The 27,489-nt window shown below is 40.8% G+C and overlaps 1 protein-coding gene across 3 annotated transcripts in view; it reads left to right on the forward strand.

Annotated features, from left to right (window-relative positions):
- The window catches only part of MET (MET proto-oncogene, receptor tyrosine kinase), a 127,633-nt gene that overhangs the window by 16,483 nt on the left and 83,661 nt on the right, over window positions 1–27,489 (forward strand). For all 3 annotated transcript variants that reach the window (XR_007244835.1, XM_048500644.1, XM_048500645.1), the window contains one exon: window positions 23,923–25,143. Coding sequence is in view for 2 of the 3 variants with exons in the window: in XM_048500644.1 (XP_048356601.1) it covers window positions 23,938–25,143 (1,206 nt within the window). In the remaining variant the exon portion in view is untranslated. The remainder of the gene's footprint in view (window positions 1–23,922; window positions 25,144–27,489) is intronic.

A 27,489-nucleotide genomic window follows, 5' to 3' on the forward strand; every position in this document is an offset into this window, starting at 1 on the left:
GCGATCTCCCAGAGCACTGGGAAGTGCTCTTTCTGGGGATATGCCGCTGTGAAGCCGCTTGCCGAAATAACGGCAGCGGCTTTCACCCCTTCGCCTCACCGCACTTACCTTTGTTCCTGGGCGTCCTCCGGGCGCTCTGGTTAGCAGGCGCATATAGGCCAGGGGCGTGGTCCCCAGGTCTCCGACATGCCGGAGGCTCCAGGGACAAGCCGGTCAGCCGGGCGCCGGCAGCTCGGGCCAAGCCGTCTGTTCGTCCGTTCCAGGGAATTCATCCATGCGGACGGTCCTAGCGCTTTTTGGGTCGGCGCTGCTAAGAATGCTGCCTGAACCTTCGGCCAAGCTTCCGGGCTGCCATGCGGAAACGGCCATAGGGTTTCAAACCACTTAACAACTAGCCTACCAACCCCTCCCCAGTCTCTTTTCCCAACACTGGAGTGCCAGCACACTATAATGATTAAGAGCAGGTGGACTCTAATCTGAAGAACCAAGTTTGATTCCCTCTCCTCTGCATGAGTGGTGGAGTCTTATCTGGTGAACCAGATTTGTTTTCCCGCTCCTACATTCCTGCTCGGTGTCCTTGGGCTAGTTCTCTCAGAACTCATTCTCACCTATCTCACAAGATGTCTGCTGTGGGGACAGGAAGGAAAAGGATTTTATTTCAGAATGGTGTACTTTGATTCTTAGAAAGGTTGAAGCTATTGGTTTGCCTTTGGAATCACTCCTTATGCTTATTAATGTGGAAGCCTGCGGGTTAGTCAGGAACAGACTCTTGGATCTTGACTTTCATAACTCGATCCTTGCAGCTGAGACAACTTGGTCCCCTACTACATTATTAATTCCATGTGAGTGTGGAGTGATGGCAGCATATCATTGTCTCTTGATTAATCCCACCCAGAGAAGAGCTTTGGCTACTGCAGGATGTAATGGGTTGCCATCCGCTCTTTTGGATGGGAGATTTAAAAATATGGAATGTTCTAAAAGAGTTTGTTCTTGTGATTTGGTTACTGCCATCCTCTGTTTGTATGCCCCAAATATGATAATATATCATATGAAATATATGAATTTCATTTTTCTGCAGTGTTCTCAGTGGCAAGAGTGTTATAAAATTCCCTATCTCCTGAACAGCTCTGATGTGCTCTTTTGTGAAAATGTTGCAAATTTCCCTCTTGAAATTAGTAATTTTTAATTGTCTTTCTACCTGTTATCTTTTTTCCACTTTTATTATACATATTTGTAATTATTCTTGCTTTTGTATGCCAATAAAGACTGTTGTTTTTTGTAAGCTTCCTTGAGTTGCCTTACAAGAGTATAAATCCAAGCTCTTCCTCCTCCTCTTCTTTATCCTTGAGAACCCAAAATTCTGGTGGCCTGATTGATTCCAAAGTTTTCAGCAGCTGCTTCTTCTGCTTTACATCCAAGTAAGAACGGAAATTTTGAGAAAGTACCTGATGTAGTACTGATGTGAGAAGAGGGTTTATGTTCACAAAAGAAATGGAGAACTGAATTACATTACCTGTCCATTGTCATATACAAAAGCCTGTATTAAATTAAGAGTTATTCAAGAGCACACTGTTTATGTGGTGTTGGAAAAGAACAGAATTGCCCAACAAGTAACTTGATCTTATACAGGTTAATTACTACAGTGACTACAGTGAATTAGCTTAGTTTTCTGTCCCGCTGTGTAGGAAGATGTTTTATGGGAGTCATATCAAGTCTGTGAGTCACATTAGAATGACTTGGTCTGTGTTTCTGTAGATCTCTTCATTAGCCCTTCATGAACATTCTGATTTGTCATCTTGCGGGCACCTGTTTGTTCTGCCAAACAGTAAAACTGGCAATGTGACATTTCATTGTAACTTGTATGAGTAAGTAAAGCAAACTATTTGTGAATCTATGTAAAGAAAGACAGAAGCAAAATCTTAAACTACAGTTACAAACTGTGTTTGCCAGTTGTTTCGTAGTGTGACTGTTGGAGAACAAATCCCATTTCATGTAGTTTAATACTTTGCACATTATAAATGACAGACTGCTTTGAATATAAGCTCTCTTGCTTACTTCTAAACAGAAGTAAGTTCGCATTTATTATTTATTTATTTATTTATTTATTTATTTATTTATTTATTTATTTATTTATTTATTTATATTCTGTTCATCTCCCAAGTGGGGACCTAGGGGTTTACAGCATCGTTCTCCTCTCTACCATTTAATCTTTTTAACAAAAATCTCATAGGCTCATTCCGCACATGCAGAATAATGCACTTTCAAACTGCTTTCAGTGCTCTTTGAAGCTGTGCGGAATGGCAAAATCCACTTGCAAACAGATGTGAAAGTGGTTTGAAAACACATTATTTTGCGTGTGCGGAAGGGGCCATATAGTGAATAAGATTAGTGTCTAGCCCAGGGCCATCAAGCAAGCTTCCATGGTAGAGTGGAGATTCAAACTTGAGTCTCCTGACACTTAAACAATGCTGACATGAATTCAGTATGCTATTAAATATTCTTTTACATTTGCAGTGTGAAATCCAATCCATCATTAAAGAGTTAAATTCATACTGGTGGCCTGAACTCAAAGATTTTGGAATGTTATTTCAAATCATTACATGATTCTTCACCACTTTTCTTTGCGGGTAACAATGGGCCTTCCTGCACATCACTTTTGAAAACATTTCCTCCATGGAGTTCTGCATTGTTCTTCCCCCTTTGGTTTTGTAAACGTTTTATTTTCAGCCTAAACCCCTTTTATAATGATTCTTTCGTTTGAAACATTTTCAGGCAGACTTCTTTTGCTGTGTGATCATTTTTTAAAATGTTCTGTCTTTTCCACCCTTCTGTGCCTAGATCAACTTTCTCCTCAGTGCCATTTTTCTCTGTCCCTGGACTGATTTTTTGCCCTCGCCTCTTTATATTCCATAATTTTGCCTGTGCTCCCTCTCATCTCTCCCCCTTTCATTTTCTCGTGTGGGTAAATTTACTCATGAATAAACCCACAGTTACTGCAAAGAATCTGTGAAGTATTGTTTCTGCAAATAACCTCCCCAAAAAGAGCAAAAAAACCCCCAGCTTTCATGGCAGCCATGAGACATTCTTGACATTTGAACAGTGTACCTATGTTGGACCCAGAGAAGGGTGGGGAGCTCAGACACTGAATCATTTTTAATTTCAACTTGGGATAATCCAGCTAAAACTTTGATAATATGTTCCTGGACCAATTGTCAGTGTAGATAATTTGAATTTTTCAGAGTGGGATTTGTCCTGTGAAGTTCCACAGGATTCTTTGTTATCTGCTGTGCTGTTTGTTCTTTGTGTTGTTCTTACCCTTGGGTAAGGTTATCCTCTAGTATTGGGGTTGAGTTCATCAATATGCTGGTAAAACACGGCTTGATCTGTCTGCCTTAGCCAGCAGAGGCAGTTATCATCACCCTGCAGCTGTGGTCAAATTGCTGAGGGTAAAGAATCTGACAAGATGTAGCTGATGCTTGTTTGCAAGGTTTAGTCGGTAGAGTATTGTGCCCTTTATATTAGATCAACCATCTCAGACTGACTTTGAAAGGGGTCTTGGAGTGGATTCCAGTGGAGAAACAGGTTATCTTAGCTTCTGAGAATATCTTCTCCATGTAAGCCAGTTCCCTTCCTTCATTCATCTGATCAGGTTACGTTGATCAATGCCACAGTAACTTTGGCCCCTTCCGCACACTCAAAATAATGCGTTTTCAAACCACTTTCACAACTGTTTGCAAGTGGATTTTGCCATTCCACACAGCTTCAAAGAGCACTGAAAGCAGTTTGAAAGTGCATTATTTTGCGTGTGCGGAATGAGCCTTTGAGACTATTGTCATGAACTTTGTGTGGGATTACAGTTGAAGAAAACTTGAAAGCTGGTACAAGTTCATCAGCTCACCTAGGCCCCTTCCACACACGCAAAATAATGTGTTTTCAAACCACTTTCACAACTGTTTGCAAGTGGATTTTGCCATTCCGCACAGCTTCAAAGAGCACTGAAAGCAGTTTGAAAGTGCATTATTCTGCATGTGCGGAATGAGCCTTACTGTCTGGCAATGGTTTCAAATATGCTTTACTGGCTTCATGTTAGTTTCCAAGTTTAATCCAAGGTTCTAGTTATTAACTGTGAAATCCTTGCAACCTAAATATCTACAGGACAGTCCCTCCCAATATGCTCCATTGTGACAGGCCTGCTTTGCAAATCAAGGAGATGGGTTAGGGCAAAATCTGCTCATTTTAGAACTTTTCCAGTAATGGCCCTGTGTGGTGGGACAAGTTGTACAGTAATATTGATCTAAAATACCTTTTATTAGGACCAACCAAACTGACAAAAACACAATGTGCAAACTTTTTGGCTCACCAGAAATCTTAATCAGGGTGGATGTTACAGTTAAAAAAACAAAAAACAGAAGAGCAGAGGGCAGATATTTCAGGCCATGATGTTACAGTCTGATCTTCCATACGTGGATGTTATCCTTATGAGGCAGAACAGCCTTGCCTGATTCATTAAGAAGACTTCCCTCATTCTTGAAAGCTGAGCAAAACTAATTGCATTGAAGCTGGCATTTTTGAGAACTTGGATGCTCTAACATTTTGGCCCCTTCCGCACACGCAAAATAATGTGTTTTCAAACCACTTTCACAAGTGTTTGCAAGTGGTTTTTGCCATTCCGCACAGCTTCAAAGAGCACTGAAAGCAGTTTGAAAGTCCATTATTCTGCATGTGCGGAATGAGCCTTTGACTTTTAAGACAACAGTTACTGGTATTGTTACCACTTTGTCTTCCATTTTGTTATGGTTCTAAACAACCATTTTTAGACTTCTTAAAGAAAAGTGTATTAGAAGCATCATAAATTAAATAAAAGAATTGAAAGGATGACCCAAAGAGACAAATGTTTTTGCTGTGATAATTTCTTCTTGTTCACTCTACTATCTGCAACATTTCCAGTTTTTGGAACCTGCCAGTTTCCTTTTCAAGCAGGGAAATTACCTCAGGAATATTGCAAAAGAAGAACTGGTGGAGGGTTTGGCTCCACAAAGGGCAGCAACAACAAGGGCACTTCTATCCATAAAGATGGATTTGGAATGCCAGCTAACGTGCATGCTTTATAATAATTTAATCTGTCTGTTGTAACTGGTTGAATAGCATTCATTTTGTCATTACCTGTATCTAATCCACTACATTGTAAATGCTGAAAGGGCTTGAAGTAGGGAGGCAAACCTTGGCTGATTCCGCATGGGCCAAAAACAGCGGTGTGAAAACGGTGTGAAAACAGTATAAACCCTTTTACACTGTTTTAAACCCTTTTACACCGTTTTCACACTGCTGTTTTTGACCCGTGCGGAATCAGCCCTTGAGAGTGTGAAAATGCAGTGGTGGCTGCATTCAGATATAATCTGTAACCACATTTAAGAATTGAGGGAGGGGAAATGTGTGCAATACATATTGCTTCTCACACCAAGAAGCCCATGGAAACATTCATTCTGATTACCCCAAAGTACGAAGGTATTCACATGGGTTAAATGGGGTCAGTTTTCCTTCCATCCACACTAATCAACATCCTTAACTAGGTTTTAAATCCAGACTTAAAATCCTGTCTAGTGGGAAGAAAACTAGTTTTCTGCTTCTGTATTTGTATGACACATGTTCCCATGAACAAGTGTTTAACCATGATTCTTGATGCAAGAAGGAAAGGGAAAGAAGCAAGAGAGGAGGCAATAAGCTAGATTTGTGTACCTTTCTCTTTAAACATGGGTTCAGGTGATGTTTGCAGTCTCCATTAATTGTATTGCTGATCACCCAACATGCTCTTAAGTCCTGTGTTACCTGGCAAGCTAAAAAAAATGTCTGGCAAGTGAAGGTAGAAAAGAACACTTATTTCTAGAGGCTTACAAACTGACCTTTTGAAAAGTTATCTTGTTTACAACAGTATTATCTTTGGGCACTGTTATTTCTGTACCCTCAAAAGAATTATTCATCTGTCAGTTGATCTTACTAGTATTTATTCAAGGATACGCCTAGTAACATTGAAGCTCTCTCATAATTCATCTTGTAAAGGAGTTGCTATTGATTACTTCAAACAGCATAAACCAAAATGCCATTCCATCAGTGAAGATCTTTGGGATGGTGAAAAAATGAGTACTGGTGAGATTCTTCATAGTACTGCCAAAAATGAAGTGCTGCTAGCAACCCTATACAATGTCTCCTCCTTGGTTGCTACCTCTTGTCCTAAATGTATATATCTTCAGAAATGCTTCTGCCATGTTAGGGCTATACCTTAACAAAACTATTCTGTCTTGAGGAAAAGAACTATGCTATTCTGCTAATAGATATACTGCACCTGGCTATTTGATTTTGAAGCCACACTGCATTCATCCTGTTTTCCTGATGACACCTCTATAGATAGTAGTTGTCAGAATGGCTTCTCCCGATCTGAGAATATTCTGCTGTATTTATCTCTCTTCATAAAATCATGCTACCGAGACTTGTGATGATTTTCCTTCTTGGCAACATCAGAGGGCATGACATGATTCCAACTAAGGGGGAAATGTTGTGGAAGAGTCATATCTATATATCTAATTCCCACATGTTCCCTCGGTTTGTGAATACTTAAATTTTCAGATAAGGGGCACACTCACCCCCAATAGAGTTTTCTGCAGACGTAGTGGACCCCTTAGATCTGCAGAAAAATCTGAAATTAAAAGGGAGGTGTAAATTTCCCTGATTTTAAAGAAAACTTTGTTCTCTTTAGTGTCAAAATGTAGGCTGTCTTTGTTGGTAAGGCTGTAGTGGGCAGGCCAGTGGATTGGGAATGGGGGGGGGGGAGGGGTTGGCAGCCTCAACTGGCAAGCCTGTAGTGGTCTCAGCAACTTTGGTTAGAACTGGTGCAGGAAGGGTGGCTACCTTGGTTTTCCAGCCTTGATTGGGACTAGGAGAGGGCAGCCTCAGTGGACTCAGCAGTGGTAAAGAATTGGATTCACATACCCTTTTCCCCATGAGTAGGGCCCTCATTTCTTTTAATGCTCTTTCAGTGTTGAACACAGGTAAATCAAAAACTAACCTTTTCCAATACCCAGTGATAACTGATTGGGTATGTTTGCTAGCTCTTCTTGAATAGGTGAATCTTCCAGAAGTTGTGATCATCTTCTTGTCAATACCACTGGAATCTTTTTCCAAGAAAGTCACTTTCCTTGCTAGAAGCTGGAGATAGGCTGAACAGGATAGAATATATATCGTGTGTGATCTATCAGTTAAAGTGTTAGACTGAGGTCTGCGAGATCTGGGTTCTTAATCCCTACTCTTCTGTGAAAACTTTCTGGGCAACCTTGGGCTGGTCACACACTCTGATGCTAGCTACCAAGACGGTTGTTCTGAGCATAAGATGGAAGAGGGGAGAGTGGTTTTGCAGTCTGGTTTAAAGTTGCTGGCTGGCTTAGTCCCATAAATACCTAAGTGTTTGAAAAAATGTTGGGGGGGGGGGTCATGCCTTTCATTCTCTTTTGAGCATGAGGACAGTAATGCCTGTGTGGAACAATTTATTAAGTGTATGATTGTACTGAACACATAGCCTATATTCTGGGCCCCAAGGACTTGTGGAGTCCATCAGGAATGTAAGAAGTGTACTTAACTTGTTTTCCATAAGTATCTCAGGAGTTGTGCATGGTGGGGGGGTGTATGTGTTGGCTGTGAGAAAAACACTGCCACTGTTCCATCCATCACAGCTAACAAGACTCCTGAACGTGTTATAAAATCTGAAGTTATACCAAAACAAGTCCCCAAAGCTATTTAGAGTACAATTTGTCTTGTTTCTGGTTGCACTACATCCCTTTGGACTCCTACCACGTATACTTAGGAACAGGATGTGACACATTTGCAAACCGTTCTGAATATCAAGGATGCAACCTTATACATTTTCAGATTTGCTAACTGTTGCTCTGGATCTTTGCTTATTTCACTTGAGGTAGAATTTGTTTTGATTCCTGCCAGAAAGATAAATATACCCCTTATGAGTTATGCTTAATGATAACATTAAGGATTAGGGGAAGTGTGTGTGTGTGTGTGTGTGTGTGTGTGTGTGTGTGTGTGTGTGTGGTGTGTGTGTGTGTGTCGGGGGGGTTGATTTTTTTCAGGTTCATTATCCTCTAGGGGGAAACTTTTTGAAGATGTAGGCACCAAAATTGGAGTGGAATTGCTGGTGCCTGACATTAAACAACCCCCATATTTCAAGTAATTTTATTGGCCCTAAATAAGATTCTACCAGCCATCCACTGTTATTTCCAATGGAGGAAAGGCGGGGGGGGGCTCCAAGCTGGTTCCAGGCAAAAGCCATGCCTGCAAGCAGAATCACTGATCAAATCATTCGCTCCCATGGAAGAACCAACACAACAAACCAAACAGAACCACTTCAGAACCCAGTAATCTCAGTAGAACTACAAGCCAATGTACTAAATTGAACAGAACCACAATCAGACCTGAGAATCTTTGCAGTGGAAACTGTGAAGGGGAAGAGATTTTTCAAGCCTAGAAGAATGAATAACATTGTACAGAATGCCCAGCAGATCCCGGTGCCACTTTGTCAGGGCAAGCTCAACAAAAGTGATGTCAAATCACGGAATCTCCAGAGTAGAAACTGGAGGTAGGTGCACTTTTGAAAGCCCAGCAGAAGGAGATAATGTGCATCTAGAGAATCACTGACAGCAGAACACATCCAAGTTGGGTGCCTTTCATTCTCTTTTGAGCATGACGACAGGTAGGTAGTTTTGCAAACTCAGAAGAAGGAACGACTAAGCACAGAAGGCTCATGAGAACCCAGTGCAAGTCTGTCAGTGTAAACAAAACAGGACTAATGTGCATTCAGAGAATCACTGACAGCAGAACAGATTCAAACTGGGTGTGGGTGTAGCATTTTCAAGGCCAGCACTGCCAATGACAGTGCACGGAATGCCCAGGAGAATCCAGTGCAGTCTGTCAGTGCAAGCTCAGCAGGAGGAATAATGTGCATTCAGACAGACAACAAATTCAAATACAGAGTCAGCAACAGTGTAACAGAAGGGAACACAAAGCATTGCAACACTTGCAAAAAAACAACTCTTTATGGTTTCATTTCGGCGACACGCTAGAAATGCCAATGCACCTTCAAGTTCGCTTTCACAACTGTTTTGCTATCCACCACATGCCCTCCAAGAGCCCTTCCCGGAAAGCAGCTTGAAAGTGCATTATTTTGCGTGAGCAGAACAAGGGCTCATTCCGCACACGCAAAATAATGCACCTTCAAGCTGCTTTCACAACTGTTTTTGCCATTCCGCACAGCTTCAAAGAGCCCTGAAAGCAGCTTGAAAGTGCATTATTCTGCGTGTGCGGAATGAGCCTCCTCCTGAAACTCACAAGGAAAAACTGACAAAAGCAGCCCTTTAAACTCCTGCAAGGCTCAAAAACAATGGCACAGGCGGAGGAGAGCAACATTCCTTGGGAGCCAGCAAATCTGGCTCCTGATCTTCCCAAAAGCACTGAACGTTTTTGAGATTTTTCTGTATAATGTTTGTTTTCTGAAAAATCCCAGAAATATTTGAGAAAGCCAAAAATACCTGGAAGTTGCCAATGAGGTATTTTCCAGATATATTTCAGCTATTGGTTGTCTGTATGACAACTATGACCAGTAATCTCTATTATGAAATGCTAATAGTCTGTTGCTTAGTATCCTTATTGTTAAACAAATCCCACTGGTTTGAATGAACCCTTGAGTGAATTCTAAGCATGCCTACTTATAGAGCAGCAAAACACACATCCTGCATTGAGATAAGCCTTGTACTGGAAAAAGCTTGTACACTGATGCTGGAACAGGGGCATGCAAAGTAAAACAAACAGACAAAAACCCATGGCTATCCAGTCTGGGTAAATCAGCTGTACAGTCTGGGTAAATGTAGCAGATATAAACTCTTTTGCTAAAATGCATGGATGATAGTTTAGGATTTTTTCCCTACAAGAATTGAATGCCCTGAGGCCTTTAACAAAATAGTGGGTACATGAATGACACTGTCCAAACAAGTCTTGTCTTTTAATCACTTTGAAAACATTCTTTTGTATGATTCTCAAAGTATGCTGTAATTCCTACCTTTCCCCATGCAGGTGTATTCTGTACTACTTGAAGGACTAAAGCGTAATCTAAAAATGAATAATCCTTACTCACATTGCTACTCCAATCTGTAAAAAGAGATCTGACTCAGAAGTACTAGCAATGAACTGAAACTGTTTCCAATAAACTCATGTAACCAAGGCAGGTGAAACAAGCAGGTAGGAGATGTGAAGACCTAGAAAAAGAAAATTCAGTGGAAAGAAAGCTACGTTCTTCAGTCTGAGGAGTCGTAACTTTTTTCCTATCAAAAACTGTAAATTTGGGGGAGCATTGAAAAAAATCAGTTGCATGTTTCTGTTTTGAAATGTCTAAAATACCTTCAACAGAGTTTTACTTAATCTGCAGGTGTAGTGTGTGTAGATTTTTATGCTAAACAATTCATGGTGCTAGAGAATGACAATTTATGTATAGTGTTCCTGTCCAAATAACAGGGGATTTGTGTTTTGTATTTCAGGTTTTTCTTTTTTTTCCTCGTGACCCAGAAGTAAAGTTCCGTATAGGGCAAGGCCAACGTCAGTTCCATGTCAGCCCTCGGTCTGTCCGTCAGTATTGTGAATATGCTATGTGGAAAACTAAGGCTTTTGTCCTTTTAAATTACATAAGAAAGTTATTCAAATTAATGGGATTAGAAGGGCGTAAATTTAGCATTGAACTATAGATCATAAGCTATGTATTTTATGTTATATTTTATGAAAGAAACAGAAACAGAAAGCCTTTATTGGCATGTTAAAAGAACGCCGCAGCTACAAAACAAACAGTTATATTTTATGCATTTTGTATAGCAAAACATTTTGAGGCTTGGTAAGAAACTATTGGTCGTAATTTTCCTAGTATTGCATCTTGGGGTGAGGGGAGCATTCTCCTCTCTGATTCAAAATGTCCAGAAATTTTATATCTCTAGTGGTGATTCTTCTAACTGTCATTAGTTAAAAGATCTTGGTCTAGAAATTACAAAATGACTGACCCCTAGGGGACCTTTAATAAAAATAGATGCTCAAGTCTTCCTTCAATTTTTATATAATTTTTTTATTTTTTCACAAAACAGTACAAAGATAAGAGGAAAAGATTTAGAAAAAGAAAGAAAAAATTACATGAATCTGCAATAATCGGTATGCTGAATATAAATTTCTACTTAGATATTGAGAAAGAAATAAAAAAACCTTTTCGATAGACTAATTCATATAAACTTAAACACATAAACTTTAGATTCCTGATATTAACACATGTGCTGAAATAGAATTTTACAATATATAATACTTCAAATAAGGCTCTAATTTTTCTTTAAATTCATGGTCTGGTTTTCTATTAACAAGGTTGCTGTCCCTCAGCTACAGTTTTTGTACTTTTGTCTGTTGTGAAGCCATTCAGCGCAGTAAAGGTAAAGTAGGGAAAACATTTTTAAAATATAGAACAGAATTCCAGTTACCATAAAAATGTCTCTAAATGATAGTATCTGAGCCTGAGGCCCTTTTTGCACAAGCGGAATAGAGCGTCCCAGGAACGGCAAAAACGCCATCCCTGGGAAGGTGTTTCAGCAGCGCCGTGCTTGCAACGCCCAGGCAGCATGGGAACGCCCCTTTTGAACCTCGCTCCACAAGCGGCAGGTCCACAGGCAGTGCCTTCCAGCCGCTGCTGTGTGAACGGCAGCAGCTGGAAGGCGTCGTTTTCCTCTCGCCTCCCCCGACTGACTTACCTTCTCCTGCTGGCTCCTGTTACGCTGTGGAGGCCAGGGGACACGCCCCCCTGGCCTTTGTCTCCAGAGCCGTCGCTCTGACCAGGGGGTCGTGTCCCCTGGCCTCCACAGCGCACGGGAGCCGGCAGGAGCAGATAAGCCAGTTGGGGAAGGCTGCGCCTTTCCCTTCGCCCCTACCGGGACCGTCTGTGCAAACGGTCCCAGGGGGGTCGCATTGGCATAATTTATGCCGATGCACCTCCACTCAGTGCCCATGTGGAAAGGACCTGAGATTCATTCTTTGGTTTTTGTGCCAAGTCTGTATGTCATCCATAGTATTTTGTATCCAGTTGCTAAACATGTGATTAATTTTAATTAATTAATTAATGTGGTTAATTTTTTGCATAAGGACTCTTGTACATCAACTAACAATGGAGTCCATTAAACATATTTCTGAGTGTTTTTCCAATACGAAATGAGTTACATTGTTGCTATGTTTTGGAATGCCTTGTGCCTTGGATTTTGTCCCACAGTGGAAAAGATGTTGAGAAATTCTACAGCAGGTCACTTGGTGTTCCTGATAATAAAACCTTAGAAGAGACTTGCTTGCTTACTTCAATTGATTTTGAGTTTATTAGTCCTTTCATCAAATGTGTAAAATCTTGCTTCTTCATTGAAGGAATGTGCTGTAATTATGCCTTTGATGTTAAGGCCTTGTTTAAAAATTGATTTTACATAATAAAGATCCATTCTACCACTTAATCATGTTTGAAAACTACATGTTGTCACTAGATCTTTTAATAGCATCTCCATAATTTTAAAGCTGACTAGCAATCAGTTGTGCTTCAAATATTAATGCACGCATGAAGTGTTTTTAGTTTCATCACTGTGGCAAAAAATATTCCTTGGAGTCTGGAAACTGTCTTTGCTAATTTGTAAACCTTCTCCCAGCACTCCCTGAGCAGATCCTTGGTCAGAATAAAGATACCTCCTGAAGAAAGAATGTAATTTAATGATAAAGATCAGATCCAGTTAGCTTTTCTGCTAGTGAAAAAGGGAGAAGTTCCTATTTGGCCCCCTGGAGACCATCATGAAATCATCACCAAATAAATCCTTGTGTGATGGGGACATTTAATTGGCTCGACTTAGGATCCAAACTTCATAAGTGACTTCAAAAAATTGTCAAAAGCTTACTGGCTATCTTAACCGGGATGGATAAAAGGACACTTCTTCTTTGAAGCTTAGTTCAATAGCCAACAAAACTCCAATACCCTTTCTTCTCATCATGAATGGGGAGTGGCATCAGTGTGGAGTTAGTCAGTGCTGAAGACATTAAGTGCTCCTCTTTCAAAGACCAGCTTAAAAAAAAAACAGAGAGGGCTTGTAAAAGGGATGGTGAATACCCCATGTGTGCTGCTCTGGACTACTTTTATGAAGGATGAAATAAAAATAAAATGGCATAATATGAAGGAGAAATAATAACATTGTTCTAGCAAAAATATTGAGTGGAGAAAATGTGATATTCACACATTGCTACCTTTTGGGAGAGAAGTCTGGATTTGCTGTAGTAAATGAATGGCAAATGTACATTGAAACTAAGGCAAACTGAGAGGAAAGAATACTTAATGAACATTTTTTCTTCCCATGAAAGTTGCCCCATATCTGGATATTTTGGGGGTCAAGATCTGAAAGAGGGCAGATGTGTTTGAGATTTGAGACTCTTAAAATTCATTTCCAGGCTGGTACCTCTGTTGACCCCCTGAGATGTCTGGCATTCTGCAGCGGCAGTGATACTCCAGAGTAAGCTGTATACTCCAGAGTAAGCTGTATACTTCAGCACCAGTGTAACTTTGCTTGTCAGGTTTGGCTTCAGGATTGTCTTACTGAGGGCACCAAACTGTTTGAATTAGCTTCACTTACCCTCAGTGAAGCACATATGAGTAACTGTGGGACAGCGAAGTGGCTGACTTATTTTACAAAATGACTCCAGAACAGCTGTTTGTTGGGGGTAGCAAATTGGCAAGAAAAAGAGAACCATTCAGGAAACATTTCAGACCGTCCAAGAACATTCTGCTCAGAGTCAAGTGTGCATTTACTACATTTCATTTCATTTCATTTTAACCTTTAATGGCATACAAATTATTTCCATTTAAAAGAGAAAAGAGAAAACTTTTAAAACATTTAAAGGAGAAAACTTTTAAAACATTTAAATATGGGTATTTAAAATGCTTTCCAAGAATTTAGCCACTGCCAAGGTGATCGATGGATTACAGTCACTTAGCAGAAAGCGAGTGGCCTGGAACTTGGAGTGCTCAAGTCTTGGAAGCAGCAGAGGGTGAATTAAAATCATGCGCAGGTTACTGTGAAGACAGCATTCCAGAAGAATATGGGTTATGGTTTCTATAGATCCACATCCGCAACGGCATAGTCTCTGGCATTTACTACATGAAAATGTGAAGTCTAGAAAGGCTCATAAGCAGTCCCTTTTGCAAGCTAAAATTATTCCTTTTACATTTGTAAATACCTCTAGCTTTGTAAGTTTTGCATTTTTGATCATTTAAGATATCTTCCTGCAAGAATAGTAATAATATTTTTGTGTTGCAGTTCAGTGGTGGTAGCTACTCTGAATGTTTCCATTTGGCTGTACCAAAATGTAAGAAACTGATCCCACCCAACACAAATCCAATCTGAATGGAATGAAAACAACCCCACCTTTCTAAAGAAACTCTACACTCTGTACACAGGGATCTTCTAAATAATATGTTCCAAAATGTGAAGGGATTTTAACAGATTTATGGTGATGCATAATGACACAGGAGTGAGTTACAAATATGATGGACTTGAGATAAACCCTGGCCAGAAGGAAGTATGCTAGTCTCCATGATTGTAACTGAGATAGTATCATGCCAACAGTAAAATGAGGCAGAGTGGATAGCCAAAGGCCATTTAAAAACCATGGGTAATTTATAATGTCAACACCTGGAAGGCACAACATAGGCCTTCTGTGCTCAAACAGGGCTCTGTGCTCCAAAGTAAAGGTGTTGTTGTTTTTAAAGTCTATTCTAATCTGTTTAATTAGAAATCGAGAACCTAATGGGATTTTAATCAGTCTGTGAACTCTTTTTAATTAAATAATTTTCCATAGCATTTTAGTTCTGTTTAATTCTGTTGTGTGTTTTCTGCTATACCAGTGACCATATGGAACAAACTGCTTTTGTTCCATTTTAGAGATGAAGATAAAATTTATGTATGTGTTCGTTGTATTGCACATACCATTCCAGTTTTTAATTGGAAAAATTATCTCTGGATATGGATATGGATTTTTGCTGAGATCTATCATGTTTCTTAGCAGAGAGTATGAGAAGGAGAGACTCTTAACTTGCCACGTGGGGATGCTGTTCAGTTTGTCCATCTCACATTTGGTCCTTCTGCCCAACATTGAACCCCTCCCCTTTTGAGTGAAAGCTTAGTGTTGTACGACTACAATCCTAAATAAAGTTACACCTTACTAAATCCATTGAAGTCTATATAGTTCTGCTGAAGATGGTACTGTAAATCTTGAAATGGTAGACTTTCATCGCCAAATCTACATTCTAATGTTACTCACTATTGTCTGTTTTTGGAACCACAGTGATCTTTTGTGAGTTCTGCTTTTTAGACTTCCTTATTTGATACCTATTATGAACTTGATGCTGCAGCCTTTACCCCACAGTACTGCCCCCTCCACAGATGCTGGTTGATATTTTGCTTCTTCAGAGCTTTTTAACAAAGCAGTGCTATTGATCTGCTGCATTTCTGTAGTAGGCTTGTGAATATTGTTGAAGGTTCATTATAAAAACAGCCTGTTGTGCCATTCTAGTCTATACATTACCATTTCCAGAAGCAATGAAATAAATCCAGTTGTCTTGACTCATGCTCAAAAGCCAACCTTTTTTTAAAGCACTGCAGCGACTTGCAAAGGAAAGAATATGATTTGTATTGCACCCCAGTCCATTTAGTGTAAAATACTTTTAAGCAAGTAAAAAGATTTTTTCCCCCTTCAGGATGGTAGATAAATGGGAGAGTTCTTTCTAAGAGTCTGCGAAGATAAACAAGAACAAAACAAGAGAAAACAAGGACAAAGCAAGAAAATTTGAAAGCTACTTTAAAATGCAGCAGCCCTATATAATGGATCTTGCATATAAATATATTCTTCCGTTTGCTACAATTCTGAATGTATATAATTTTTTTAAAATTGCACTTGCTCTCATTTTAGAAAGAGTGCTTTAAAGGTTATTCAAATGAACCTAGAAGACCAATTAATCTATCTTCCAGAAAAGTATATAACTAATTGTCAAGGCTATTGACATCAATCTTTTTTAAATCAAGGCAAAATGCCTTTGCTTATTTCTTGTTTTTCAAATTCCAGATAATCCCTGCTCTTCCTTTTCTATAATATCAGATTTCTTGGATGGAGTCATTGTTTAAATGTCTGGCAAGCCACAAGAAATCCAGTCCAGCAGCGTAGCACCCACAGGGCAGGAGGGGTGCGACGCCCCAGGCGGAACAGTAGCATGGGCGTGGCAGGGGCATTCCGGGGTGGGATGGGCAACACTGCAGCAGGGGTGCAGGGTGCGCACACGCCCTGGGTGCAGTTTCCCATTGCTCCGCCTCTAATCCAGTCCTAGACCCCCCCAAAGATAGTGGCTGCTTCTGTCTTCCAGAGAAGATGCAGAGATTCCTTTTCCTATGTTCTTTTTAGGAGGCATGTGAAACTTGCAGGTTAATGTGGTTTATTTTGGTAGTGCTTGATATGTGTAGTGGTCATTGCTACTTTTTTAGTCTTGGTGGTGGAAAGTGCTGTCAAGTCTCAGCTGACTTATGGCAACCCAATAAGATTTTTAAGGCAAGATACATTCAGAGGGGGTTTGGCATTGCCTGTCTCTGCATCACAACCCTGGCATTCCTTGGAGTTCTCTCCCTAAGGTAGGAGGACATCTTGCTTGCTTCAGTTATTCCCACCTCTTCCTATAGGGAGGCAGGAACAAGTTTTTATTCCACTTCCTGTCTCCAGTATTGGGAGTAATCCTTGCCAATTCTTTTCCTGGCTTAGATGGGGAGAGCGGTGTGAGGATTAGGCTCCTGTCTTTTGCAGGCCTCGTTGTTACTATACCTTACTTACGCTTTCACTTCCTACTTACTATATCTTAACTGTCTTCTATACTTTCCTTCTTTCATTTTGTGTGCTTTGGGAAATGTGGGATATAATTTGGCAGCCTGATCTCCCAGGATCCCAATTTCACGCTTTTTTTCCAGTGCCATTATGGTGGGAAGCAATTCAAGGGATGTTTTTTCTTTCTGAAGCTGAATTACAGGCTCCCCTCACTACTGCTATCCGAGACATTGGGCAGCAAGCCAATTTCTGCCCAGGACCCAGAAAACTAGACCACCCACAGTTAGAGATGGTACGTTGTGCCTCTCTCCAGGACTGTAAAAATGTGTAGCTGCCATTTTGACTTCCTTAAACGCCATGAACCCAGAAAGCTGTGATTGCAGTTTGCAAACGGCACAACCAGAGGCTAATCCTGCAGCATCCAAGGGATTTGAGTGTGGGGCTCCTTGTGAATAGCTAACCGTCAGGAAACAAGCCTTTAACACCGAGGTGGTTGTCTTCTACATTAGGCATATCGTGGGGAGGAATGGACTTTCCAGTGACAAGGGAATAGAACCGAGGCTGCTAATGCAGCCATACTTCTACTTGTTCCTCTTCTCCAGGATCCAGTTTGCTGTGAACAACTCAGGTAATCCCTCCTGGCCAACCAAGGTAGCCAGAAAAATTGGGGTGGGGGTGGGGAGTAGCAGAGCCAGCATCTGGGAACAGGAGTCCATGTCCCTCAGCAGAAAGAAAGGGGATTTTTTTCTCAGATGAGGAAACATCCCAGTAGGAATGCCAGAACAATCCTTGTTTTTTTCAGACAAGAGGACTACCAGGGCTCTTGGCAAAGGCCACAGCCTGGACTTACAAGAAACAATTCCCATGAAAGAGGGTTCAGGCCACTTTTAGAGGCAGACTTAAGGGTAATAAGGAATTACTCCCCATTACAGAAGCCTCTGATATGGGCTTCCCTTTTCCTATGTGTTTGCGAACCAACTGAAAAAGACAAATGACCCAACGAAAACTATTCAAATCAAACTTTTGGGAGAATGCCAACAACAACAAGGCTTTCTTCCACAGAGTGACAGATCTGACAGAGACAGCATAACAACGTCCCCAAGTTTTGACTATCCAGCCATCCCAGAAGGAGGCAGGATGCTTCACTTTCAACAGACCTGGGTTTGAGAACAGACAGACGCCTGGGCCTTGGAGGTAGTCATGAAGGAATATTCCCTAGAAATCACAAAGACCTCTTCACTTTCTAGCTTCACCCATTTCAAAATGAAGGGAGAAAAAATTAAGCTTCCGGACAACATCTCCTGACATCAGGACAGTAGAGACTGTCCCCGTTCCAGATAGAAGTCATGGAGTCTACTTGATTTTTTAAACTATTCCCAAAAGTAACACAGACTGGAAAGCCATATTGAACCTCAAGTTCCTCAACCTGTTTATTCATCTAAGATGTTTCCACAAGGAAACCTTGAGATCCATCATAAAGGCGATCCAGCCAGGCAACTTCCTGATCTTCCTAGATCTACCAGACGTTTACCTCCTTGTGCCTATCTTGACAGCTCACCACAGATACCTAAGGTTCACAGTACTGAACGAACACGACCAGTTCAGAATCGTCCCCTTTGGTCTCTCAACTATTACCAGGGTATTCTCAAAAATGCTTCTACCTCCCATAACAATGCTCAAGAAAAGAGGCATGTGCATTCATTCACACCTTGATGATCTCCTCATAAGGTCAGCTTCACAGGCCAAATCCATTAGTGACATGGCCACTTCCACTGAGTGCCTCCAGGAACATGGGTTTGTGGTTAGGGTTAGAGCTCTCTTTAACCATCCCAAAGACTGGAACATCTGGGGATCCTGGTGGACACCAACTGCGGTGTGTTATTTTTTTCCCACTGCCAAGGCACAGAAGTTAAGAGGGATGGCATCTTCGATCATCATCAGCAGATGCACTTCCATCATACACCTAGCCAAACTGATGGGAACAATGGTGGTGGCTATGGACTCAGTTCAGTGGACTTGTTTACATTTAAGACCACTTCAGTGCTTCCTTCATCCTTATCAACTCAACACTATGAACAGTCGAGACCGATAAGTCATTGTACCAAGAGATATCAAGGCTTCTTTCCTTCAGTGAACAGATACCTTGCAGCAGGGAAGATGTTTCATATTCAGGACCAGACCTAGCTGTTCATAGACAACAGCCTGTCTGATTGGGAAGTTGACCCACTAAAACCACACATTTCTAAGGTGCTGCTTTTCCTTCATGATGGCCACTCATCAGGTCTGAAACCCACATACTACTATGGCAAGTAACAGCCCTCTCCATGGTGCTGCCTTGATACAGGGGTTTACCACTGTCTAGACACCCACACATGGTGTGCTTTGTTAAGAGAGTGGTGTTAACCAAGGCTCCTTTCCACTTCAGAACACTCCATTTGAATTGTTATAAATGAAGACAGTTTCTGGCAGCAGAGACCTTTTGTGGAGGCACCGTATTGGTATTTGTGGCAGTTGTGGCCTTCTTGCTAAGTATCCACTGGACTGTTCTTTCATCCAGATATTAGCCAGGACTGTCTCTGCTTAGCTTCTGAGATATGATTGGATTGGGCTAGTCTGGACTACCCAGGTCATGGTTTTTTTGGTCTTAGGATTCTGTATTTTCATCGGTCAAGTGCTTTTTAAGCTGCTCTCAACTGTAGAAGGTACAGGACTACATTTAACAAATAAGATAATGGTTCCAAGTTTTTGATGGGAGACTACTGAGGAAATACAGGCCTGTTACACAGAGGCAGGCAATGTCAAATAACCTCTGTTTGCCTCTTGCCTTGAAAACCCTATGGAGTTGCCATACATTATCTGAGACTTGGTAGCACTTTTCATCATTAGACCATTGGGGACAATATGGTGTGTTGAATCTGTTCCGGGGTAGAATTGTAAGTAGGAAGGGAATTCCGGTAGTCAAAATGTGTGGTGATCAGAAGTAGCATGGTCCAGTGTCTGATGCCCAGATGAATTAAGAAAGATGGTTGAATTTGCTTGGAGTTTGAGTTCAGCAATTCTGTCCTATACTGAGTTGTTTTAGCCTAAACCAGTTAATTTTTGTTGGCTGAGACCGTAGTAACTGTGCATCAAAGTGTTCTATAAAAAGCTTGTAGCAGTCAAGATAATCAGATCATAAAAGACAGGCATTGTACATAATATATAGCTGTAACTGTATTAGATGGTCAGTCAGCAGGAATTATGCTTAGAAGTAAAAAGAAAAACTTAGCACCACACATGGTAATAAAAGTTAGTCAGCCAACACATATTTCCAACAAGTCAACCACAAGGCTTACTTTTGCCCTTCCAGTAGCATGTAATTGCTGACAACCATTGTGGTAGCTGGCCAAGCCCACTTGGAGCAGCTTACAATAGGAGATGGCTGTTTTATGACAGAGAACTGAGGTCATGCTGTCTAAAAACAGATTTGCGGGTCACTGTGTGGATTCATTTGCGAAGTTTGGTCTTGTCTGTGGGGTGTTTTTTTAAACCAAACCAAACATAATGTCTTTATTAGTGCTCTTTGTATTGTTTTCCCAGATGTCCTATGTTGAACTTGGAAAGGATCTAAATAGACAGCTTTGGTATGTCAGTTCTGATTCAATTGGATTGGAGAATAATAAGTGTGCTTCTGTGATTTCAAATAAAGTATTCGTACATTCAAGGTTAGTAATTATTGTGAATACTTTGTCTAATATAAAAGGTCAGGTGCTGAGCTGTTACGTTATACTCTAGCTAAAGCTTCTAAGTATTTTCTAAAAGCACACCAACGAGATGGTTTTACAGAGGTCTAGGTGTATTCCACACGGGGAGAAGCTGCTGTGGTTTCCCTCCTGCAGTGGCTGCTAACACCATTCACCAACAATGGCATTTCCACATGCTGGTTTAGCATCACTTTCCGTGCCCTAGTGTCCCAGCAACAGTCACCCCCACACCAATATTACCAGGGCTTTCTAAGACTGGGTTTTTTTTATCAGTAGTTTTATATCATAACATTATAATAATATGTCTGTCAGGTTCATTTTTAAAAGAAGTTTCTTTTCTGTAGAGATATACCTTTCCCTTTTCTACTTTCACAAAGAAGGAGCTAGAGAGTTAATTAAAAAAACATAAAAGCTGAGGATTCAGAGAACTTGATGGACAGATTTTTTAATGATTTTCAGTTTATGATTTAAAAATAAAAACCCACCCTGGTGCCAGGGGAGGCTTTGAGATAATCACTTGTTTTGTGGTCTGAGCCCAAATTTCTTTTTAATAAAATAGGGATATGAGTGGACCAAAGTAAACTTGAAGGTATAAATACCAGTCAGAATGGGAATTTTAAGGCAAGAGAGGTACAGAGGTGATCGCCATTGCCTACCTTTGTGTAGTGACTCTGTACTTCCTTGGTGGTCTCCCATCCAAGTACTAACCCTTCTTAGCTTCCAGGATCTGACAAGATCAGGCTAACCTGGGCCATCCAGGTCAGGACCATAAATTTGCTCCTGACATTACTACTGTAATTGTTTATGCCCTTAGAACTTACTATAGATGGTAAATATAATAATAGAATGCCTGTAAACATGCTGTAAAAAAGTGGGAGTTCTGTTTTTATCATGGTGGAACCAGGTTTTTTGACAGGGTGATCGGTGGGATGTAAGATAAAGTTGAGAACTATTGCTCTAAAACAGTTTCCTATATGTCACAAATGTTTCTACCTGACAGAGAGGGAATAAGCAGAAACTGGAGAGTCTCCCTTGCCAAAACAGATGTATCTTTCTCTTTTTTTGGATCCAAGTCAATGCAATGCAAACAAGAATTAATAGTAATGAGAGAATAACTTTGTTAAGACCTTACCTCAGTTCTTCAGAAATCAAAGATGTTTATGATCTTGCTGTGTTTTGGTAACAATACCATTCATCTGTAGCCAAATAATATTTTCTGCAAAATCTTGTAAACACCATATGGTCATTGCTATTTGTAGATTGTTTAATTGTTTTCTTCTAAGAAAGCTAAATTTAGTTTAGCAACTGTGTGTAGGTATCAATAGAACAATGTTTAGTGTGACGTATAGCTTAATGTTGAGATCTGATTCAAAGCCCACTTCTTTGACCACAATTCATCCACTGATAATGTCAGAGAGTTTTAAATATCACTTTTGTAATGAGTCTTTGATTTTGCAAAACTGCATCAAATATGAATACAAAGGAAGAAATTTGCTAGGTTAGCCCCTTTATGGGTCTAATTAGCATGTTACTATGCTTGTCTGAATGACAGCATTTCTCTTCTGACTGTGCAGCCTAAATACTTCTCTGCATGAGAAGTCTAGTGGTCTGAGGATTTTTTGAAGATGTTGTCTCAGCATAAACCAATAAGCAGAATGTGTGAAAAAGACATTATTCGGTTACTGAATGATATCTGTTAGTGTACAGGGAATGTCATTACTAGAATAGATAAAACCAGCACAAAGCCCATTGTAGGAAAATGCAGTGGGCTGTAGAAAAGGGTGGGGTAGGAAGCATTTTCCCCTGCAGTGGGCTTTACTGAGATGGTATCGGGCCTCCTCTTCTCCCGGTGAGACATTTCCCACCTAAGAGCTCCTGAGTCTGTAGTTTGGGGGTGGAAAAAGTTGGCTTCGGGTGGGAGAAGGTAGAAAAGGTGAGGGTGGGGGACAGTGGCAAGGTGAGGCTTGGGGTGGGAGAGGATTGAAAGGTAAGGCTTGGGGTGGGGGAGGGTAGAAAGGTGAGGCTTGGGTTGGGAAGAGGGTTGGAAGGTGTGGCCAGGTGTGGGGGAGGGTGGCAAGGTGAGGTTTGGGGTGGGGGAGGGTGGAATTGGGATGGTTGGGTTTAGTAGAAGTGCTTTGCCAGGCCAATGGAGCATTGGACCAATGGAGCCTCTGGTCCACCAGCCAAGACGGCCTACTGTGAGTGGGAGGGGGGGAGGGCTTTTCCAGGCCTGTGGATCACCTGTTCTGCAAGCTGGGCTGGGTGTTGGAGGTAGGGGTAGGGCTTGTGGGGGCCTGTTGAGAGTGGTGGGAGGTGGGAGGACTTTGCTGGCCATGGACCAGCTGTTCCACAGGCCAAGCTGGGTTATGGGGATGTGGGGGAGGCAGGAGGGCTTTGCCAGGCCGACGGATCACCTGTTTCGCAGAGCAGCGGCACTCCACAGCAGGAGGGGATCGAATGTTGGCCACCAATGGGGGAGCAGGACTCACTCATCGGTGGAGGGTTTGTCATCACCACATTCAATGTTTTCTCACAATTGATAGCAAAATATTTTCACTTTTGTCAGGTAACAGATGTTGCCTTTATAAGACAGGAGAATGATGTCACACAAACCTCCTAAAACCTCCAGTGTATGTCAGTGTATGTATGCTTTACCTTTTATGTATGTTGTATTAGAGCCTATATAAAATGTTTGTTAACATCTACATTTTAAGCGCCAATTCATACACAGTGGATTTTGTTGTGAAGTTGAAAGAGGTAAATTAAATTCCCTTTTTTGGCAAGTAAAGAGAATTTAATGGGTATCTTTTTAAAAAGTCAGGGCTGTCTTTCAGAAGCCCAAAACAGGATTGTCTAAGGTAAATGACTGCAAGATGAAAGGCACATTGATATTTCCTCCCTTTAGATGTCCTGTTTTAGAAGGAGCCATGACAGTTTTCTACACTTGATCTTAGCCAAAAGGCCGAGACAGTTTTCTTACCCTGTAACGCCTTTGTGTTTCAGTTTTGGCCTTTGTGACAAGATGCAGTCCTAAACAGCCAAAAAAAAAAAGTTCTTGTTGTTGCTAGTTCACCACCCTAGTCAAACTGTACCTTTACTTGGTTTTGTGTCCATGTCTTTGCTTGCCCTCTGAGAAGTGTTGGTTGGATGTACTGTTTCTGCTAGTTGATTGATTATTACCTCTGTGAATTATTAACACTTCTTGAAATATATGTTTTGACAGGATACATCTGCAGTAATGAAGCCTTTTGTCACTTCCACCTCTGGGATTTTTGTATTTCTGCTGACCTTGGTACCATGGAGTAATGGCAAATGTAAAGAAGCAGGTTCAAGGCCAGAAATGAATCTCAATGTCAGCTATGAACTCCCTAGCTTCACTGCAGAAACTCCAGTACAAAATACAGTTTTGTACCAGCACCATATCTATGTTGGAGCAGTCAACAAAATCTATGTCCTAAATGAAAGCCTTCACAGTGTCTTTGTGTACAAGACTGGACCTGTGCTGGAGAATCCTGACTGTGCCCCTTGTGAAGACTGTAAACATAAAGCAAACCAGTCCAGCAGCACTTGGAATAATAATCGCAACATGGCTCTGCTTTTAGAAACGTACTATGAAGATCAGCTTATCAGCTGTGGTAGTGTGGCAAAAGGAACCTGCCTACGTCATGTCATCCATGCTAATAACCCTGCTGACATTGGAAGGGATGTGGAGTGTATGTACTTGAAACAGGTGTTTGATGAGTCAGGCCAATGTCCTGATTGTGTGGTAAGCCCTTCAGGATCTAAAGTTCTGGTAATAGAAAAGGATAGGTTTGTGAACTTCTATGTTGGAAATACAGTAGTGAATTCATCTCAGCAAGACCATTCACTGCATTCAATATCAGTTCGAAGATTAAAAGAAAGTCTAGATGGATTTGAGTTTCTCACAGCTGACTCATATATTGATGTCCTTCCACAATTCAGGGATTCCTACCCCATTAAGTATATTCATGCCTTTGAGAAGGACCACTTCATATACTTTCTCACTGTCCAGAAAGAATCTCTTGATTCACAGACTTTTCACACAAGGATCATACGATTCTGCTCTTTAGATTCTGAGTTGCGTTCATATATGGAAATGCCACTTGAGTGTATGTACACTGAAAAACGCAGGAAAAGGTCAACCGGCCAGCCAAACGAGGTCTTTAATATTTTGCAGGCTGCATACATTGGTAAACCAGGAGCAGCCTTAGCCCGGGAAATGAACCTTGATATGAACGATGACATTTTGTATGGTGCTTTTGCACAAAGTAAACGGGACTCTTCAGAACCATCTCATAAATCTGCTGTCTGCTTAGTCGCCATTAAAACCATCAATGAATTCTTCAGCAAGATTGTAGATCGACAAAACATGAAATGTCTTCAGCACCTTTACAGAGAAGACAGCAAGTACTGCTCGAAAAGGGTAAGTGTGCATGATGTTATTGAGTGCTAATGAGCTGCTTGAGTCGACTAATTGCCCTACCCATCCCCAGTCTCATTTATATTGAAAATTCCATTATACAGTACATAGACCCATTGATTTTGGTGGTTGTAAGTATTTTCAGGGCTACTATTTTTGGACTAATTCCAGAGCTGATCATTATCAAAGTTTTTAAGATGTCCATCTAAATAAATAACAATCAGTGCTGGTTATAGCCAGTGATTTTTCATCCTGGTAAGAAGCTTTTCCTGTAAATTGCCCATGGAAATCACTAAAACGGGTGTAAGGAGTAAAGTATATATTAGGGATGATGCTCCCATCAGAACAAGTCTTGCTCAGGGAATTCAGTCCAGCATGCTCTTCACATGGGAGCATAATAACATTCGTGTGCTTAATTCAGAGGTTCCAACTTGGTTGAGACTTTGAGCACTTTTCAAATTTTAAGAAAGAGGGGTGGATGCTATAACAGAATGGCTGGCATGGCAGGAGAGACTGGTCACAAAATGGCTGCCATTATTGGCATTTATAACAGCTTGGAAGAGCCAAAAACCCTTTTGTGGTGGAAGCAACTATTTCTAAATGGGCACCCCACTTCAGACCCAAAGGTGAGGACTACTGGGATCTTCCAAAGAACCTCTTGCTACAGTGGAGGTAAACCAGAACTAGTTCTTTGTTTTGCGGAAGAAACAAGAAGGCACTGTGAAACACCTGTGTTGGGGAGATGAAGTTTAATCATGAGTTCCCTCAAAAGTATATGTGTAGCTTTGGATCTCCTGAGGTTGTAGCTTATCAGTAACAAGTTCTGAAAATTCAGTCACTTTTGCTTTCACTAGCCAGAATGAAAAGTGCCTTTTTCCCCTCCAATTTGGGTCAAACCTCTTTGTTCTGAACAGTGAAGAAACATGAAATGCTGGGAAGACAAGCCAAATGTTTAGAAAGTTTAGGAAGTTGTGTCCAAAGCTCATCAGTGCCAGGATGAAACATTTGCAAAGTAAATCCATTGTTCACAATATCAGATTAAGAATCTACATCAGGTAAACTGGAAGTACTCAAATTGAATCCAGTTTATTCCCATTGGTTTAATTTGGTTTACAGTGAAGCTTCCAGATTGTTAGTTTGTGGATTGCAGCTGGGACCCTTTAAAGGTTTTTCTAAAAATGTAATTTGTCCTTTTCAGTTTTCCTGAATATTTTTTGTCATGTGGTAGATATTATATAGTGCCTTGGGTTATCTTCCTCTAGTGCTTGGCTTCAAACACTTTTCTTTCCTTCAAAGTTTAATATCCTATGCTCATTTTTCATTCTGGAAATAGCAAATGTTTTGTCTTTTCAATAGTTTCTTTCATAATTGTGACATAGGGGTTGCATTTTTTCTTAGTTTTGTTTTGGTTTAAAAAAAACCTTTGTAGCAGGTATTTTACCCATCCAGATCTATTTACTGTCCTCTTTCCAATGCATCTCATTCTTAAAAAGCTGACAGGATCATAGGTCAGTTTCTGCTTACTGGAAAAATGTTTCATGCTGGAGGAGGTATTTCAGAATTGGCCAGAATTTTGTATGTTAATGACAAATATATTAGGAAAGCTGAATCTTTGATAATATGAATGGCATAATTTAAAGCAATGTCATAATACCATGAGCTGGGGGATTTCATTTGCATAGGGAGGAAAATGAATATATGCTCCCTATACTCCTGTGTGCTTGTTTGTTTTTTTAAATAAAGAAATGATTTTTTGTCACAGAGATTGTAAGGATTCTAAATTCTTTTTGCTGGAAAGCATATCAGAAAACTTGGGAAAGTTTAGGTAATTTATTCTGAACTCCTGGCACAGTTCTTTGCCGAACTGATAATGGTTTAATCCATGGACTTAGAAAGATGTAACTCTGTTGAGGAGGGCACAAGGAGGAAGTTGGGATAAATAGGGCTTGATACTAATGACTCAGGCTAGCTTGATTTCATCAGATCTCAGAAACTAAGCAAATTTAGCCTGATCAGTGTTTGGATGGGAGACCAGGTTCACTGTGCAAAGCAGTGGTTCTCAACCTTCCTAATGCCGCGACCCTTTAATACAGTTCCTCATGTTGTGGTGACCCCCAACCCTAACATTTATCCATTTTGCAGATGGAGAACACTGTTGCAGAGAGTCTTAGGTGACCCCGTGAAAGGGTCGTTTGATCCCCAAAGGGGTCCCGACCCCCAGGTTGAGAACAACTGGTGCAAATGCAGGCAGTGGCAAATCACCCCTAAATATCTCTTGCCTTGAAAACCATATGGCAGTCTCCATAGATTGGCTATGACCTGACAGCACTTTCTACCACCACTAATGAC

This window comes from Sphaerodactylus townsendi, linkage group LG06 (assembly GCF_021028975.2).
Source record: "Sphaerodactylus townsendi isolate TG3544 linkage group LG06, MPM_Stown_v2.3, whole genome shotgun sequence".
Taxonomy (NCBI): Eukaryota; Metazoa; Chordata; class Lepidosauria; order Squamata; family Sphaerodactylidae; genus Sphaerodactylus; species Sphaerodactylus townsendi.